Source organism: Nerophis lumbriciformis, linkage group LG21 (genome assembly GCF_033978685.3).
Source record: "Nerophis lumbriciformis linkage group LG21, RoL_Nlum_v2.1, whole genome shotgun sequence".
In the NCBI taxonomy this organism is placed as follows: Eukaryota; Metazoa; Chordata; class Actinopteri; order Syngnathiformes; family Syngnathidae; genus Nerophis; species Nerophis lumbriciformis.
This window is the reverse complement of record NC_084568.2, coordinates 9,673,635-9,694,433: the sequence shown is the minus strand read 5'-3', so window position 1 is coordinate 9,694,433 and position 20,799 is coordinate 9,673,635. Positions and strand designations below refer to the sequence as shown.

General features: G+C 36.1%; 1 protein-coding gene across 1 annotated transcript in view; it reads right to left on the bottom strand.

Moving 5' to 3' along the window:
• Positions 1 to 20,164, bottom strand: part of LOC133621189 (melanocortin receptor 5-like) — a 39,983-nt gene extending 19,819 nt beyond the window's left edge. The window contains exons 1-2 of the mRNA XM_061983145.1: positions 20,033 to 20,164; positions 6,024 to 6,240 (exon numbers count right to left, since the gene is read on the bottom strand). Of these exons, the coding sequence (XP_061839129.1) occupies positions 6,024 to 6,203 (180 nt within the window). The 5' untranslated portion in view covers positions 6,204 to 6,240; positions 20,033 to 20,164. The remainder of the gene's footprint in view (positions 1 to 6,023; positions 6,241 to 20,032) is intronic.
• Positions 20,165 to 20,799: the final 635 nt, after the last annotated feature.

The following is a 20,799-nucleotide window of genomic DNA, read 5'->3' as shown; positions in this document are numbered from 1 at the left end:
CATGCATATGTGACCCACCCATAATGTGTCACATTTTTGTGTTGATTTATTTATTTTATTTTGTGGTTTGAATTCGTTTTTGGAGCTGTCATTACACATTTATCAGTCTTCACATTGGTCAGTAGGGGGCAGTAGGGGGTTTCTTCCCAATTGAATGCTATCACCTGCAGACCGGAAGTGTCTTGTCATTCTGATGAGTGCGACCAGTCTGTGAACAATTGAAACGTCCTGTGTGCTTGTTTCCTCCTGTATAACAGGTTAGTTTTGGTGAATCAACTCACTGAATAATATCCATGTGATCTTTATAAGTTTAAGTACACATTCTGATGATGGAGCCTAACTCTAAAGTGTTTGTGAGTTGTAGTTTGTATTTGTGAATGAATCCAGTGCACAGCTGCAGTAATCAATACAAAAAGGCGACGTGAGTACGCAATGTTTATATAGGAACTTCTGATGCTAATTCAGACTCCCAAATTAGAGCTCCCGTTTTCTTATTGATTTTATAATGTATATTTGTATAATGTGTGTGTTCTGAAATAGTGACAGAGAATAGAACAAGGATGGACAATTCAACCCTTAACTCAACAATGAGTAGATGAGTGTTATGTGTGTGTATATGTGTAAATAAATGAACACTGAAATTCAAGTATTTCTTTTATTTATATATATATATATGTAATAAAATGTATATATATATATATATATATATATATAGCTAGAATTCACTGAAAGTCAAGTATTTCTTATAAATATATATATTAACCACGCCCCCAACCACGCCCCCCGCCCCACCCCGACTGTGTGTGCGTGTGTGTGTGTGTGTGTGTGTGTGTGTGTGCGTGCGTGTAGTTCCGATCAAACGCATGTAAAGGAGTAGCAGGAGTTGTGGAGGCGCTCTTGTTGTAGACATGACACGCGGAAAAGACAAGTTAGCAGAGACAGAGGTTGCGTCTGTGGCCTTGTGATGGTCTGCTGTATGGGAAACTTTAGCAAAACTGCCGATTATCCTTCTTATGTACTGATATTTTGACAACAGTTAAAAATTGAGATGTTGTGTGGAGATAAACTCCATCAATCCATTTTCTACCGCTTGTCCCTTTCGGGGTCGCGGGGAGTGCTGCAGCCTATCTCAGCTGCATTCGGGGTGGAGATAAAATATTTTAGCTTTTACCCGGATGTTGCGAGGAGGTTGTTGATCAACAATCACTTACCTGAAAAAACATCTACAACCGTCTCACTTAAAGTGTTTCCTCCTCCTTTCTGGTCCAATCAAAAGTCAGGTGACCTCCAGTGACTCTCAAACTGTCAGATAATCCAACTCTAAAACAGCGACGGACAACAAGTGTTTTTAAAACGTCCATCTACTTGAGTGGAGTTTTAGAAAATATGTCTGTTCACATAAAAACAAAATCATCGGCTGATTATATCTCAGCAAGGAAATATGGCCACAAAGGACTGGCACTTAACACCTTTGTTCATCAATAAAGTCATATAGTTGGTGTGCAATGACGTGTGCATTTGCTTGAAAGTCAGGATGCAGATGAAAACCCGCAATTACTCCTGAAAATCAAAAGCAAAACTTAAATCAGTCCTTGTCCAGTATCCAGTTCAGACAAAAGTGCGCAAAAAGAGCTCTACTGGATTACACCAAATGCTGGCATCTCCGTAACAACACATGACATCAGTCAGTATGTGTCCATGCACTAAATGAGTCCGATTTCTCAAATAGTTCTGTTCTAAATAAGCCTCCTACAGCCCATGGAAACACCTTAATCCGATCGTGTTATATATATATATATATATATATATATATATATATATATATATATATATATATATATATATATATATATATATATATATATATATATATTTTAGAGATGCGCGGTTTGCGAACACAACCGCGGAGTCCGCGGATTATCCGCGGATCGGGCAGATGAAATAAAAAAAAATAAGATTTTATCCGCTCGCGGGTCGGGTCGGGCGGATTAATTAGATTTTTTTTTTTTTTTTTTTTTTTTGCGGGTGGCAGTTAAACCAATTCGGAAATATATATACATAGTTAAATGTTGTTACCCACATACGAAAAACGAGCAGGCACCTGCTGCATATGCCACAACAGAAGAAAAAAAAAGAAAAGAGATGGACACTTTTACGGAGCGGAGAAGGGACGCCTCGCCGGGGTCCGGGACCGAGGCCACTTCCCCCGAGAGGGCCCCACCAGGAGCCGTAGCTGAGGCGATCCGCGAGAAGGGCCCGACGCACGTCCAGGGTCACTACCGCGCCCACCGCACCGACACCCCGCCTCGTCCGCTTTCGCCGCGGCCGGCGTCACGCGCAGCAGGTAAGCAGCTTACCTGCCCGCCACCCCCGTGGCCCGGGGGCTCGTAACATGGGTCACTCCGCGCGCTCCGCCCGCGCAGCTTACCTGCTTGCCACCCCTGTTGCCGGGGGCGCGTAACAGGGGTCACTCCGCGCGCAGTGCGCTCACGAAAGGGGTGGGGCTCACCCTGGTTGATATAGAGAGCAGGACGGTGGCCATGGAAGTCGGAACCCGCTAAGGAGTGTGTAACAACCCACCTAAGGTTTGTGATAAACCATCAAACTCATTCGTTAAAAGGACTCTATAGTAATATAAAGCGAATTTTTCTGGACATTATCATGCAAGAAAAGTTTATTTTTGGGATCGCGATCACCGCGTAATGATTTTTAAAGGTTGCATTACATTATTAACTGTCCCATGTGATCAGCCAGTGCGATTGGAAGTCCATGCTCAATTATTGCCTTCGTAAATAAAACTTTGGCATTTATCACATCCAAAGAATCTGTTTGGGCGACGAAAAACCTTGAAAGTTTTCCACTTGTATCGCTAGCAACGGCATTAGACTTGTGTTTTTTTGTCCCAACGTGGTCTTTTACATCGCTAATTCCTCCGTGTCCGATCGAAAAATCTTGTCTGCACAAGGTGCAATTCGCGTAGTTTTCACCCTTTTTTTATTTTTTTATTAATATTAGATATATAACAACGGGCGGATGGCGGGCGGGTGCAGTTCTGATCAAACGTTACATCGGGTGGATGGCGGATGGTTGACGACTTTCTGACGCGGTTGCGGATGAAATAATTGCCTATCCGCGCATCTCTAATATATATATATATATATACTTGCAGTGTGTATATAAAACATATTACATATTGTTATGAAGGTGTCTGTTGTTACATTAAATATTGATGGAGGGTTTTGAAGTTGTTTTAGAGGCTTTGAAAGCTTCAATGATGACTTTCATTAGCTGCAGCTTCCAAGCGTTTATCATCTTTAAAATCCTAATTAAAAAACAAAGACATACGTGTTCTTCTTTCTCTTAATGATTGTGAACGATAGGCAACATTCCAAAAAAAGTGCAGTTTAACAAACTTCTTTATGACTTTAGCTCCAGACTTCTGTTTGTTTGATGTTGTCATTACTGCCACAAGAAGGAAAAGTGTATTACAATTGAGTACCGACGCGGCCCATAGGGACCGCAGCTGAGAAACACACATTTTTTGGCGGCCCTTCGCGGATAGGAATTACTGATGTACAGTATCAGACGGACCCTGTATCACTTTGAGAACTTCGAAAGGTAATTCAAATTTTTTTCTGAAAATAATTGAATATAAACTTAGTTTGATCTGTTCCTCCAGGAAAAATAATAGTTCAAATAAATCACTAAATGCTCTAAATCAATAAGACATTAAGACATTGTTGTCACGTCGGGGTGGCATGGTTTTGCAAACTTTTTTTTCAGAAAAAACAAGACTGCCAGGCAGAGTGTGGCGCGAGGCACAGGCAAGTGAACATCCCAACAACTAATCCGAGGCAGGTGACAAAAATCAGCAGCCATGGCAACTAAGAACACAAACAAGGTAGCTGAAACAGAATTAATCAACAACTAAGGAAATGTCATCCAGGAACATTTTTAAACGTTTTACTTGAATGTAACAGTTTTATCTAAAGTTATTTCAGGATGTATTTTAAATATTCTATTTAGTTTTATTTAAAGTTCTTTCAGAATGTATTTTAAATATAACATTTAGTTTTATCTAAAGTTCTTTCCGGATGTATTTTAGATATAATATTTAGTTTTGTCTAAAGTTCTTTCAGGAAGTATTTTGGATATAATATTTAGTTTTATCTAATGTTCTTTCAGGATGTATTTTAGATATAATATTTAGTTTTATCTAAAGTTCTTTCAGGATGTATTTTAGATATAATATTAAGTTTTATCTAAAGTTCTTTCAGGACTTATGTTAAATATAATATATTTTTTAATCTAAAGTTCTTTTAGGATGTATTTTAGATATATTATTTAGTTTTACCTACGTTGTTTCAGGATGCATTTTACATATAATATTACGTTTTATCAAAAGTTATTTCGGGATCTATTTCAAATATAATATTAAGTTTTATCTAATGTTCTTTCAGGATGTTTTTTTAAATATAATTTGCAGCTGGTATAGGCTCCAGCACCCCCCGCGGCCCCGAAAGGGACAAGCGGTAGAAAATGGATGGATGGATTTAGTTTTATTTAACGTTGTTTCAGGATTTATTTTAAATATAATATTTGGTTTTATCTAAAGTTCTTTCATTATGTGTTTTAAATATTTACGTTTATCTAAAGTTCTTTCAGGACGTATTTTAAATTGAATATTTAGTGGTATCTAAAGTTCTTTCAGGATTTATTTTGGATATAATATTTAGTTTTATCTAAAGTTCTTTCAGGAAGTATTTTAGATATAATATTTAGTTTTATCTTAAGTTCTTTCAGGATGTATTTTAGATGTAATATTTAGTTTGACCTAAGTTCTTTCAGTATGTATTTTAGATATAATATTAAGTTTTATCTAAAGTTCATTCAGGATGTATTTTTAATATAATATTTAGTTTTATCTAAGGTTTTTTCAGGATGTATTATGGATATAATATTTAGTTTTATCTAAAGTTATTTCAGGATGTATTTTAGATATAATATTTAGGTTTATCAAAAGTTATTTCAGGATGTATTTTAGATGTAATATTTAGTTTTATCTAAAGTTATTTCAGGATGTATTTTAGATATCATATTTAGTTTTATCTATAGTTATTTCAGGATGTATTTTAAATATAATATTTAGTTTTATCTAAAGTTCTTTCAAGATATATTTTAGATATAATATTTAGTTTTATCTATAGTTATTTCAGGATGTATTTTAAATACAATACTTATTGTTATCTAAAGTTCTTGCAGGATGCATTTTAAATATAATATTTTTGTTTAACTAAAGTTCTTTCAGGATGTATTTTAAATATATAATTTAGTTTTATCTAAAGTTTTTTCAGGATGTATTTTGAATATAATACTTAGTTTTATCTAAAGTCTTTGCAGGATGTATTTTAAATATAATATTTTAGTTGATCTAAAGTTCTTTCAGGATGTATTTTAAATATAATACTACGTTTTATTAAAAGTTCTTTCAGGATGTATTTTAAATATAATATTTAGTTTTATCCAAATTTATTTCAGGGTGTATTTTAAATATAATTATTTAGTTTATATAAAGTTCTTTCAGGATGTATTTTAGATAGAATATTTAGTTTTATCTAAAGTTTTGTCAGGATGTATTTTACATATATTTTGTTTCATTCAAAGTTCTTTAAGGATGTATTCTAAATATATTTAGTTTGACCTAAGTTTTTTCAGGATGTATTTTAGATATAGAATTTAGTTTGATCTAAAGTGATTTCAGGATGTATTTTAGAGGTATATTTGCCAGCGAGACCACCAGTTGGAGTGTCCTCACTCTTTTTTGTACTGATGTAAGCATTGATCTGATCACTGACTGCGTAGCAGTTCCCGTAAAAGAGCTTGCACGCTCAAAATAAATTGCACAATTAATCAAAGTGTGTTCATGATTAATGCGATCATTTTTTGCGATTATTCACATGAGTTAACTCGTTAATTTTCACAGCCCTCGTGTACACCAATATGGCCGCCTGACTAGGGCTTACCTCCACGGCAAGGTGTACTTGCTCACATGCAGGTTTCATGGTGCCGGTCTTGTTTGGCAGCAGCGGAAAAGGCAGGCTGGAGTTGGGGACGTAGGCCAGAGTGCCGTTGCCCAGGAACATCCCCTCCTGGTAGGAGGACCCGGTGGTCCCGTTCATCCCGGTTTGTGTTCGGGTCCACATCACTGCTGCATACGATGTCAGCACATTCTATTGCAGGCTGGCAGAAAGAGTTCAAGTAAAACTGAGATCGCACTTTTGAAGGAGAGAAGAAGGTTTGTGTTGAAATTGTGTGAATGCTGAAGACTTCTGAAAGGCTGTGTGGAAAATGGAAAATGTGCAATTACGGGAAATGGGCTGTGGAGAATTATCAGAACGTCCTGATGTAGTTTTAATGCTGGAATGGTTGCAAATGTATCAATGTGAAGAATTTAAAAGTTAATAAGTCATAATTGGCAGTAATGTATATGTGTGACTGTGGCGTCATCCTCAAGACCAGCTGAAGTCCTCGTGGTTGGATCTTGCTCGTATTTCCCTATCAACATATTGTTACAGAAAGAATTGTGTGACTGTTCAAACATTCACACATATAAGAGTCTACACCAGAAATTCATCTATTTATTATTATTATTGTGATTATTATTATTATTATTATAATTATTATCATTACTATTATTAATATTATTATTATTATTTTTATTAATATTATTATTATATGTGTGAATGTCCTAACATTCACACATGTAAGAGTCTACACCAAAAATTAATCTATTTATTATTATTATTATTATTATTATTATTATTGTTTGTATTATTATTAGTGTGAATGTCCTAACATTCACATATATAAGAGTCTATACCAAACAGTAATCTATTTATTATTATTATTATTATTATTATTATTATTATTATCATTACTATTATTAATATTATTATTTTTTTCCCCATTATTATTTAATGTGTGAATGCCCAAGCATTCACACACATAAGATTCTACACCCCCAAAAATTGTTTTTTAATTATTTTTATTCTGCCGCAAAACTTTGGCGTGCTCCACAGCCAACTGTTTCCATCCAAAGGGAACCATTCAAATATCAAAACCATTCGGCTCGACCGGGAATCGTGAGCTCCCGAAAACATTAAAAATTTTAAAAAAAACTTAGATTACCCAGAATTCCCGGTTTTACGGGTCATTTTTTCCATTGAAAATAAATGGGGCAATTTTCGAACTTGCACAATTTTCACATTTCTCAACCAATTCGAATCGTTTCACCATCCACACAATCCACTCACCTTGGACAACCAAACTACTATTCTAAGTTTAAAAAAACTCAAAACCCTATTTTCACCTATTCCTGGAAATTTTTCACAGTTCACATTTTTGTCATTTTGATTTAAAAAGAGTATACACATTCGTTTGCCAATAAATAGCTTCACACAACCATTAAGCATAAGTGGAAGAAAGGTTTTTGTGTTATCATTCATATTCTCTGAAGAATGGCCAAGAAATCATAAATTCTCCCACGGTATGTAAACTTATGAGCACGACTGTATATATATATATATATATGTGGGCTTTGTACCGAGGATGTCGTTGTGGCTTGTGCAGCCCTTTGAGACACTTGTGATTTAGGGCTATATAAATAAAGATTGATTGATTGATATATATATATATATATATATATATATATATATATATATATATATATTAGTATAGTATATTTATAGCTAGAATTCACTGAAATTAAAGTATTTCTTATATTTATATATATATATATATATATATATATAAAAGTATTTCTTATATTTATATATATAAATATATATATATATATATATATATATATATATATATATATATATATATATATACATATATATATATATATATATATATATTTTTATATATATATATATATATATATACTGTATATATATATATATATATATATATATATATATATATATATATATATATATATATATATATATATATATATATATATAATATAAGAAATACTTTAATTTCAGTGAATTCTAGCTATAAATATACTCCTCCTCCTTAACCATTAAATTCTCAAAATTTTGCGCCATATTTAAACCCGATTCCGACCTTTCAACCATCCACACACACTACTGTCCCGATTTCTCGAAGACAAAACATGTTTTCCCTTTCCCAAAATTCCCAGTTTTCCCAGAATTTCCAGGAATTTCCCCCTATTGAAAATGAATGGGTAGTACACAAACGCCTCCATATCCCACATTTCTCATACGATTAGAGCCGTGCCACCATCCACACACTCCACTCGCCCTGGACATTCAAGCATTTCAGTTCCACTCACGTGTATCGGCGGTTCAGCGGCTCACGCACACAATTCTTGCTGGAATTGCGAATTCTAGTTCCGATTATATTCGTCGTCAACAAATTAAAAGCAAAATCTTTCAATGATTTTTAACGTTCTCCAGGAAATTTGTAGATCACTCAACAAAATGTTACATTTGTCCAGTCAAACAGAGAAAAAGTGTGTCTTCATGTTGTTTTATTTGAAGTTGAAGACATATTTTTTATTGTTATTATTATTTGTGCCTTCCCGTAGTGGTTGGGGAGTAACAGCGAGGACTTTGTAGTACAGGGACAGGGAATTGATGTCATTTGGACACGCTAAAACAGGATGAGTTTTGTCAGAAGGATGATAGAAGAAGAAAAGATTTGTTCACATCCTATCCTCAGCTGACGCAACCTTTGAAAATCTTCCTTTAGGGCAACAACACTCCACACATGACTTGTCGAGGAGATCACACAGAGACGTCAATTGTGCGTTTTATCATGATCTGTGGTCTAGATCATGTTTTGTTTAGTTATGTTCTGCTAGTTTTGGACTCCATAGTTTCTGTTTTTTGTGCGCCTTTTTGATTTGTACTTCGTTGAGTTATAGTCAAGATTAAATCATGTTTTTACCTTCAAGCCATGTCCGGTCTAGTCCGTTTGCATCACGGGAGAACAAATCTCGCAGCAAGCTCCGTAAAAATCCACGTCCTGACACGTTTTTCTTTTTATCGCCCCAATAAAGAACACAAAGCACCTCTGCCATATTTTGTTTGAGATGTTTCCCCAAATATTATTCTAATAAAAGCACTCGATTGTCAGTGAAGAAACGCTAAAAGGGATTTAAATCTTTGAGTGAAGGTTTGTCATTTCTGTTGTTCCGCAACAAAATTGTCCAATTTATGTTTAATTTAGCCTTTTTTCATCCCTCGAATACTTGAACACACTAGTGTGCCGTGGCACAGTGGTTGAAAAATACTGCACTACTCTATATTTACTTTTTTCCTTGTAGCTTGCTATAGTTCGAGTAACTGATTGTTTGACCAAAGGAACCAATCACAGACCAATACAAAAAAGATTGTACCTACATCTAACCAACCTCGCAGTGCAAACCAATGAGAAGCAACGTAAGGTGGGTTTTTGCGTCTTTATTTTTCACACACTTCAGCGCAGTGTTGTCAACTTAGCGACTTTACTCACTAAATCTAGAATCTTTCCAACTCCTCTTAGCGACTTTCTTTTTCAAAAGCTAATAGTGACAAATCTAGCGACTTTTTTTGAGATGTTTGGAGACAAGAAAGTGCGTAACACTCTAATGTCCTAATGAGCCTTTCCTCACAGTCTGTCGACTGAATGTCTGCTCTTAGACTACTTGTACTGAAAACACATTTCCTTGTACTTTTAAGTGCAATGCCAATGAAGTCCATTCCATTCCAGTCAGAGCAGAGAGAAGACCACACCCACTTTGTGCAAATGGTTTCTGCCTTGGTTGAGATGTAAATGTTTCATCACTGTCACGCTTCAACTAAAAGCAAACCTGTCGTTCATGTCAATGAGCCAGTCAGTAGATTTGGTTCATTCAATATCTCAACCATCCATCCATCCATTTTCTACCGCTTATTCCCTTTGGGGTCGCGGGGGGCGCTGGAGCCTATCTCAGCTACAATCGGGCGGAAGGCGGGGTACACCCTGGACAAGTCGCCACCTCATCGCATATGAGGTGGCGACTTGAAACCTTTTGATCAAATTGTTATACTCTAACATTTATTATACTCTATGTAGAACAAAGAAAGTACAACAAAACTAAGAATCATCCATCCATTCATCCATTTTCTACCGCGTGTCTCTCTCAGGGTCGCGCGGGGGGGGTTGGGGTGCTGGAGCCTATCCCAGCTGCACTCGGGTGGACAGAAGAAAATTAATTTGCAGTTGTAATCATAATTTGCATTTATTTAATCCACTTTTTACATCTCCCACTACGTTATTCCTCTCTCCGACAGCGTCCATTGTAATCAATTATGCAAATTAGCCAATTAAACCAAACTTTTTTTGTATTTTACAAAATACTAATCAGATATTTTTAACTACTGTAGTGTTTCAAAGCATTAGTCTTATTTTCTTTGTATTCTTTTTTATTAATTTTCAGTATAAACCCAAACCATTTAGCGTTTTTGTTTTTGTAAAATACTACTAATTGTGTGTTCCATATACGTTACACCATTTATGCTAAATGTACAAATTAGCATTTCAAACAATTCAACTGAGTTTGAATTAAACAAACAACATATTAAAAAAATAAAAATTGAACCCATGAAACCCATTACGGCGTCTACTCCACTCTCCTCTCCACTCCACTTTATTTATATAGCACATTTAAACAACAAAATGTTTCCAAAGTGCTGCACAACAATATTAAACACAATTAAAAACAATATAAAATAAATATGATTAAAAACAATTTCAAAGGGTAAAACCAATTAAAACAGTAAATAGAAAGCAAAAAGCAAAATTTTAAAAACACAGAGGACAACAGAGTACCACACAACTCACGTAGTGTTAAAAGCCAGAGAATAAAAGTGGGTCTTAAGACGAGACTTAAAACACTCCACTGTGGGAGCAGTTCGAACATGGAGGGGCAGAGTGTTCCAGAGCTTAGGACCGACCACAGAGAAGGCCCTGTCTCCCCTGGTTTTAAGTCTCGTCTTGGACACCACGAGCTGGAGCTGGCTCTCGGACCTCAGAGCGCGCGCAGGATTGTAAGTTTGGATGAGGTCCGAGATATACTGAGGTGCCAGTCCATGTAAAGCTTTAAAAACAAACAGCAAGGTTTTAAAATCAATTCTAAAATGAACAGGGAGCCAGTGCAAACTCTCAAGGATTGGGGTTATATGCTGGCGTCTCCTGGCCCCTGTTAAAAGTCGTGCTGCCGCATTCTGGACTAACTGCAACCGGGAGAGAGCTTTTTGGCTAATGCCAGCATAAAGTGCATTGCAGTAGTCCAGGCGACTTGAAATAAAAGCATGCACGACTTGTTCAAAAAGGTTAAAAGATAAAAACGGTTTTACCTTTGCTAAAAGACGAAGATGATAAAAACACGATTTTAAAACGCCATTGACTTGTTTGTCAAGTTTAAAATCGCTGTCTATAGTGACGCCAAGGCTGGTGACTTTGGGACGCACATAATTTTGCAATGGTCCCAAGTCAGTGAGGGCCGGACCAAACACTAAAATTTCCGTTTTTCCCTCATTCATTATTAAAAAATTCTGTGCTAACCAAGCCTTGACGTCGCATAGACAGTTGAGAAGGAGTGTCAGGGGGCCGTGGCCTTTTGAAATAGGCATATAAATTTGGCAGTCGTCTGCATAAAAGTGATAAGACACTCCATGCCTCTTAAAAATCTCTCCAAGAGGGAGGAGATATAGAGCGAACAGGATGGGGCCTAGAATAGATCCCTGGGGGACACCACAGTAAAGCGGAGCAGAAGAAGAAGTGGCGTCCCCCAGCCTGACAGAGAAGGACCTTTCTGACAGGTAGGATCTAAACCACTCTAATGCAGTCCCCCTGACACCCACACAGTCTCTCAGGCGATCTAAAAGAATTGTGTGGTCGACTGTGTCAAAGGCAGCTGGAAGATCTAAAAGCACTAAAATGTCTAATTAGCCTTTTGTTAGCATTAGCATTAATTTAATCTATTATTAGCATTTGGTGACATTTCCTCTCACGTTGTTTGAAGGACTATAGAAATAACAGTTGAATTGTAATATATGACAGCATACATAAGCATTAATTGATTCGAATTGAACTTTAATGGTAAGAAAATTAGCTTTTGGAAATGAGCTAGCTTACCTGACTCACTGCCATTTTGGAGAATATCCTGGTATAGTCACATGACCATCACATGACCGTCACATGACCGTCACATGACAACCAGTGCTAAATGTCACTTCAGAACTTGATGTGTTCGAAGTCAAGCACAAACGTGTACGGAACACACCTGAACATTATCATGGGTTAAGTTATGTGTTTGTAACTAGCATTTAATTACATTTCTACAGTTGCTGAGACTTTTTTGAACATTATTACTGAAAACGTGCGATAAAAATGTATTGTCTAAATAGACGTGCATTTTTGTAATAATTACAGTCCAAAATATTACATTTGTCTGCAACATATGTAATACATCGAGATTTTCAGTGACATGGAGTATTTTGTCCTATTTTTTCACCACTAGAACAACTGCCGTTACAAAAGAACGGGTCATGTGCCATCATCTAAATGCTGATCGTGTGACGGACACGAGTACGCCTGTACGATAGCAGCTAAATAAGGAGCATAGCAGAAGTTTATCAATGGATTCCACAAAGTTGCTGCTTTTAAAGATCAGATCTGGTTTATTTTGAAGTGACTGCAAGGAAGCGAGTGTTAGCGTACAATAAAATAATTGCTTTGCTTTCCACAAGGATACAACACAGGACGTAATATGAATCTATATGCATACATAAATACATACATACAGTACTCATCAAGTCAAAGACGCCATGACATGAATGACATGGTCAGTCAGACAGTGGCGAGCACAAGGAGGCTCCGTCACGGCTCTTCTCTGCTCACAAAAGACCTAAATCAAATTTGTTCCGAGTCCTAATTCCACACTGTCCAGCAAAAATGTGACAATGGCCAATTTAAATGAACCCTTTGAGTGTGTGAGCATGTTTTCTGGAGGTTTCCACTAAAACATCACTTTAGTCTGTTTGTTTTGGTTTTAATGAACCTGTAGCACTTCCCTGCTGCCCTCTGGGAAGCGCTACAGGTGCATTAAAACCAAAACAAACAGGCTAAAGAACAGCTTCTTCCCCAGGGCCATAACCATCCTGAACGGACTGCCCCATTGTCCCTCATAACTGCCTTCTCTTCGGTGCAATAACCCATTCCACCAACCACCCTGTTTTTGTTTTGTTTTTTGTTTTTTTCATGTATATATTCATTTCACACCATATTCATTGCACTTCTACATTTTTTATATTTTTATATATTTGCACATTGTTTTTCTAGCATGCACACATCGCACTGTATGGAATGGCCTCAATCTCGTTACCTTGCGTAATGACAATAAAGCTGATTCTGATTCTGATTCTGACTTCAGCATCAGCTGCAACCGCCATTGTAGTCCAACGTTGTAGTCAATAAGCTCCTTCTTTTTCTTTATCCTCTTGTTGTGGGGCAGAATGGCTCGTACATGCACATGGATCCTCCGCTGTAGTCCGACGTTGTAGTCAATAAACTCCATTTTTTCTCTATCCTCTTGTTGTGGGGCAGAATGGCTCGTACATGCACATGCATCCTCCGATGTAGTCCGACGTTGTAGTCAATAAGCTCCATCTTTTTCTCTATCCTCTTGTTGTGGGGCAAACTGGCTCGTACATGCACATGCAACCTCCGCTGCCGCCATTTCTAATACAAATTAGCGTAAAGTTCTAACTTATATCTGTCAGTAGACTTGCTATAGAAGATAAAAAATTACAATATGGCTGACAAGTGTTTTGTTTAATGTTTATTTCAAGCAGACTGGAAGAGCTTTCAGCAACACAGGAAATGTTTGTCGCTCACTCAGCACATGAACATTTCTACCACCTTGTAACTTCTCTAACACTATTCTTTGCACTATTCTGCTCTCCCGCTAAGCCTTCTGGGTAATGTAGTTACATAACAATTACCTTACTTTTAAAGAAAACATTTTTCTTTATAAACTATTAATAATTTATTCTTAAACTACAAACCCCTTATGAGTTCGGAAATTGTGTTAGATGTAAATATAAACAGAATACAATGATTTGCAAATCATTTCCAACCCATATTCAGTTGAATATGCTACAAAGACAACATATTTGATGTTCAAACTGATAAACCTTTTTTTTTTTTTTGCAAATAATCATTAACTTTAGAATTTGATGCCAGCAACACGTGACAAAGAAGTTGGGAAAGGTGGCAATAAATACTGATAAAGTTGAGGAATGCTCATCAAACACTTATTTGGAACATCCCACAGGTGTGCAGGCTAATTGGGAACAGGTGGGTGCCATGATTGGGTATAAAAACAGCTTCCCAAAAAATGGTCAGTCTTTCACAAAAAAGGATGTGGCGAGGTACACCCCTTTGTCCACAACTGCGTGAACAAATAGTCAAACAGTTTAAGAACAACGTTTCTCAAAGTGCAATTGCAAGAAATTTAGGGATTTCAACATCTACGGTCCATAATATCATCAATAGGTTCAGAGAATCTGGAGAAATCACTCCACGTAAGCGGCATGGCCGGAAACCAACATTGAATGACTGTGACCTTCGATCCCTCAGACGGCACTGTATCAAAAACCGACATCAATCTCTAAAGGATATCACCACATGGGCTCAGGAACACTTCAGAAAACCACTGTCACTAAATACAGTTTGTCGCTACATCTGTAAGTGCAAGTTAAAGCTCTACTATGCAAAGCGAAAGCCATTTATCAACAACATCCAGCAACGCCGCCGGCTTCTCTGGGCGCGAGATCATCTAAGATGGACTGATGCAAAGTGGAAAAGTGTTCTGTGGTCTGACGAGTCCACATTTCAAATTGTTTTTGGAAATATTCGACATCGTGTCATCCGGACCAAAGGGGAAGCGAACCATCCAGACTGTTATCGACGCAAAGTTCAAAAGCCAGCATCTGTAATGGTATGGGGGTGCATTAGTGCCCAAGGCCTGGGTAACTTACACATCTGTGAAGGCACCATTAATGCTGAAAGGTACATACAGGTTATAGAACAACATATGCTGCCATCTAAGCGCCGTCTTTTTCATGGACGCCCCTGCTTATTTCAGCAAGACAATGCCAAGCCACATTCAGCACGTGTTACAACAGTGTGGCTTCGTAAAAAAAGAGTGCGGGTACTTTCCTGGCCTGCCTGCAGTCCAGACCTGTCTCCCATCAAAAATGTGTGGCGCATTATGAAGCGTAAAGTACGACAGCGGAGACCCCGGACTGTTGAACGACTGAAGCTCTACATAAAACAAGAATGGGAAAGAATTCCACTTTCAAAGCTTTAACAATTAGTTTCCTCAGTTCCCAATCATTTATTGAGTGTTGTTAAAAGAAAAGGTGAAGTAACACAGTGGTGAACATGCCCTTTCCCAACTACTTTGGCACGTGTTGCAGCCATGAAATTCTAAGTTAATTATTATTTGCAAAAAAAAATAAAGTTTATGAGTTTGAATATCAAATATCTTGTCTTTGTAGTGCATTCAATTAAATATGGGTTGAAAAGAATTTGCAAATCATTGTATTCCGTTTATATTTACATCCAACACAATTTCCCAACTCATATGGAAACGGGGTTTGTACATGTATATGTGTATATATATATATATATATATATATATATATATATATATATATATATATATATATATATATATATATATATATACACACATATATGTGTGTTTATATATATATATGTATATATGAATATTTACATGTATATATATATATATGTATATATATGAATATTTATATGTATATATATATATATATATATATATGTTTATACATATGCAAATGTGAATATTTACATATATATATATATATGTGTAAATATATATGTAAATATTCATATATGTCTCTTACAGGGTCGCGGGGGTTGTTGGAGCCTATCCTACACGGTCAGAAGGCGGGATATATATATATATATATATATATATATATATATATATATATATATATATATATATATACATACATATATATGTATATATATATATATATATATATATATATATATATATATATATATATATATATACATACATATATATGTATATATATATATATATATATACATATATATGTATATATATATATATATATATATATATATTCATATTTGCATATGTATAAACATATATATATAAATATTCATATATATACATGCAAATATTCATATATACATATATATAAACACATATATATATGTGTTTATATATATGTATATATGAATATTTACATGTATATATATATATATATATGTATATATATGAATATTTATATGTGTATATATATATATATATGTTTATGTATATGCAAATATGAATATTTACATATATATGTATACATATACGTATATATATATATATATATATATATATATATATATATACATATATATATGTGTATATATATATATATATATATATATATATATATATATATATATATATATATATATATATATATATATATATATATATATATATATATATACCTACTTACCTGTGCCTCATTGCTCCAATCCCTTTCAGGCGCCGAGCTTGTCGCTTTTTTGTAAGAATCTTTGTTTACTGTGCCTTTTGTTTTGTTTTTTATTGTTGTATTGTTTTGTATTTGGGTTAGTACTTTGTGTTGAAATGATCCACCATTAAAATGTTTCACTAACCATCACAAAACCACTTTTTATAATTGTTCACTTCGGCTGTGAGAGTTTTCATTAACTGCTGACAAATAGTTGCAAATAAGACTAACTTTCGGTTTTTAGCAGCTTTACAGATGTTTTTTGTGTATACAATAAACACTCTGGGTCCCAGTATTTAGCCCAGGTGTACGCCTCAAAATAAAACCAAGTAACTTCTAAATCATTTAGGGAAGTTGTGGAAGTTAAAGAAACTTCTTTGTGGTTCATGAATTGGTGTTTAGTTACTGATGTACATTATAATGTATTCACAATATCAATCTTTTTAAGTCCTGCTTTTCTTCTTCCCGCCTTTTATTTTGTAGTTGTTGCTTCCTAGCCATTCTGCTATTTGTTTCCTCCCAGATTCCATGACGTTCAGGCGGCTCTGTCTTGTGACTTAAAAAACAACAACATTTTTGTATATCTGAACATAAATGGCTTGCCTTTTGCAAACCCGTTGTGGAAAATTATACAAAATTAAAATCTGCAAATTTACCACCGCCACTAATTGATTGCAGTTCTGTGTCAAACACTGTCAGCTGTTTTTTGCTGTGTAGTTTGGCTGTTGTGTACCTTCTCTGTTAGAGTTTGCTTACCAGGGGTGGGAGATACTGCCAATTTTGGTATCGATCCGATACCAAGTAATTACAGGGCCAGCATTACCAATATCGATACTTTTTACTTGAAAATGCCTGATTATTGAATGATTTTGTACTTTTGCCTTTAATTGCTTGACTTTTATAATAATATTACACAGGACAATGACTTAAAAATAGTACTTATTATAAATTTTTCCACATTTTTCAAACCCTCCTGTTCAACCAGAGAAAAAGGATGGAGGTCCTTTGCGATCATTTCGGCAATGCTCCTTGTGATATCCATGGCTCTTAGTGAATCTCATAGATGAAATTACAAACATAATGAACATAATTTAACCTGTAAGCTATCCGTGGGTAGCCTTAACTGCAATACTAATCTACTGCTCGCACCCGTCGCTCAAAGCCAAGTGGTATCTTTCTATCTGTGTGCTTCTAATCGTTTGACAGCTTCCTTTATTCCTTCTCCATCCCATTTAGGAGTCTTATCGAACTTACAAAGCACCGACTCTCTATTTCATCGCTTCACTTTTAGCTAGCTAACTGCTAAGCTAACAAAAGCTAAGATATCCTGGTCCGAAGTCACTTCACTCTGAAGACAGCAGGAACTCGACTTGGTGAAAGAAACAACGTGAGTATGACTTCCTGTTCTTCATGCACCTTTCTCATGGATAGGTTGTCCCTACTGGAGGACCGTGTCCGGCAGGTAGAGCAGAGTAACTTCGTAACTTTAGACGCTGCTGACACATTTGCTAGTGTTAGCCGTAGCGAGCTGACTAGCCCAACTCGTAGTAACGCTAAGCAGGCTTACAAGGATTGGTGAACCAGTTATGACACATAACAGATTTAGCCCTTTCGCTAGTCCTACACCCCAGTCTACCGGACACCACACCTTAGTCATAGAGCACTACATTACCTGGAACACACAACTTAGTAAACCAGCCATAACTTAGTGTATCCGAGCACCCGACATTGAAGCTAATCTTCGGGCACTGACTCGCAACAGGCCTAGTAAACACATACGACAGCCTAATCGCACCACTAATTACGCAACCGTAGTTGTACACGTCAGATCCAATGGCACTAAGATGAGACAGTCAGATATTACAAAGAAGAACATAGCTAGGACTTGTAATCTTGCTAGAAAGATGTCTCGGCATCAAGTACTTGTCTCGGGCCCCCTGCCTGCGAGAGGCAATGATGAGAGGTATAGCAAATTAGTCTCGCTTAACAAGTGTCTGGCTAGTTTTTGTTGTTTATTGATAATTGGCCCTCTTTCCGGGGCAAACTGGGCTTGCTGAGGAGGGACGGCCTTCACCCTAACCGGGAAGGTGCCATCACTCTTGCTAGAACCATAGATTACTGGTTGAGTCACACTTGACTAACTGAACTAGAGCAAGCTCGGATACAGGCAATTACAGTGTCTGTTAGTGCGGGTGAGGAGTCAGTTAAGCTAGAACTAACCAGTGCCAGGCTGGAAAATTCCTGCACATATAGCATTTCTCGTAGAATAATACACAACTCACATAATGTTTTTTCTGTAGTGACTGTGCCAGAGGTAGACATACATTCTACTGAGGTGGCAAATTATGACGCGTTCAATCTATCGCAGCACCAAGAAAATAACTGCAAGATCCCCACCATATCAATTCTTAGATGTGATTATGATTATTTAAGGCGCACTACACAAAATAAACATAACGTTATCGATATCAGTACTACGGATACATTAACAAAAATGCCTAAAAACAGCCCACTACATATAAAATGGGCTTTTTAAACATCAGATCATTGTCTCCCAAAACGTTATTAGTTAATGAGGTCATTAGAGACAACAATCTTAACGTCATTGGTCCCAGCGAAACCTGGCTAAAACCAGATGATTTTTCCCAGCTTAAAGAGGCATCTCCTTCTAACTATACGAGTGCAGACATTGCCCGTCCCCTTAAAAGGGGTGGAGGGGTCACACTAATATCCAATGTAAACCTTAACCTTAACCTCTATAACTATAGTTGAAGACATTCCTGATGATATTAAGATGGCAATGTTAATCTAAAATGATGTTTCTTCTTGTCTCATGTTTGACAAAGCAGTCACAAGCGTTCTAGTTTTACACGTTTTGTGTGTTTGTTAAACACTGTGACACGCATTTCTGATCCATGTTTAATATCTTATTTGCTCTATTGGTCATTGGGTCCAACATACAATATTTGTCACATAGCATCGTAATAAATCACTTTTGTTCCTCGATTAGGAATATTTTTCTGTGTCCTATGTTTGCCACTTCAGGGCATTTAATAATAAAGAATTGTCAAGTGTGATAATTCAAGAAAACATGAGTAAATATATAATCCTTATTACCCTTGTCGTAGTAAATATTCATATCAACACTCATGCATGAAGTCAATCGTTTGCTTTTTGAGGATCAATTTGTTATTTAGAAGTAATAAGCAATTCACTCCTCTGCTTTATTATGCTAATATGGAATGGAAATTAATCAAGGTAATGATGAGCAAATATAGAGTAGAAATTAATAAAAGTAGTGGAAAAACAAATACAGAATACAAATGAATGAAATAATGAAGAGATGATTAAAAAGAACTCACGTCTTGTTGGAACATCGACTGGAATCCTTCCTGCTTGACAAGACTGAGAGACGTCTTCTCTAGAGCACATCTCACTCATCCACCGACTGACCACACGCTTTTTTACACAACCACAGGAAACACAGAGGCTGTGTGTGTGTGTGTGTGTGTGTGTGTGTGTGTGTGTGTGTGTGTGTGTGTGTGTGTGTGTGTGTGTGTGTGTGTGTGTGTGTGTGTGTGTCAGAGCTCAGGACAGTCTATGAATTTATTTACAGCTACCAGTTGTAGATAGATAATTAAATATATTAATACTTGTAGTAGTGTGTGATATATATTGATACTTGCAGTAGTGTGTTCTATATTTTAATACTTATATTAGTGTGTTGTACAAACCCTGTTTCCATATGAGTTGGGAAATTGTGTTAGATGTAAGTAAATATAAACGGAATACAATGATTTGCAAATCATTTTCAACCCACATTCAGTTGAATATGCGACAAAGACAACATATTTGATGTTCAAACTGATAAACTTTTTTATTTTTTTCAAATAATCATTAACTTTAGAATTTGAAGCCAGCAACACGTGACAAACAAGTTGGGAAAGGTGGCAATCAATACTGATAAAGTTGAGGAATGCTCATCAAACACTTATTTGGAACATCCCACAGGTGTGCAGGCTAATTGAGAACAGGTGGGTGCCATGATTGGGTATAAAAACAGCTTCCCAAAAAATGGTCAGTCTTTCACAAGAAAAGATGGGGCGAGGTACACCCCTTTGTCCACAAC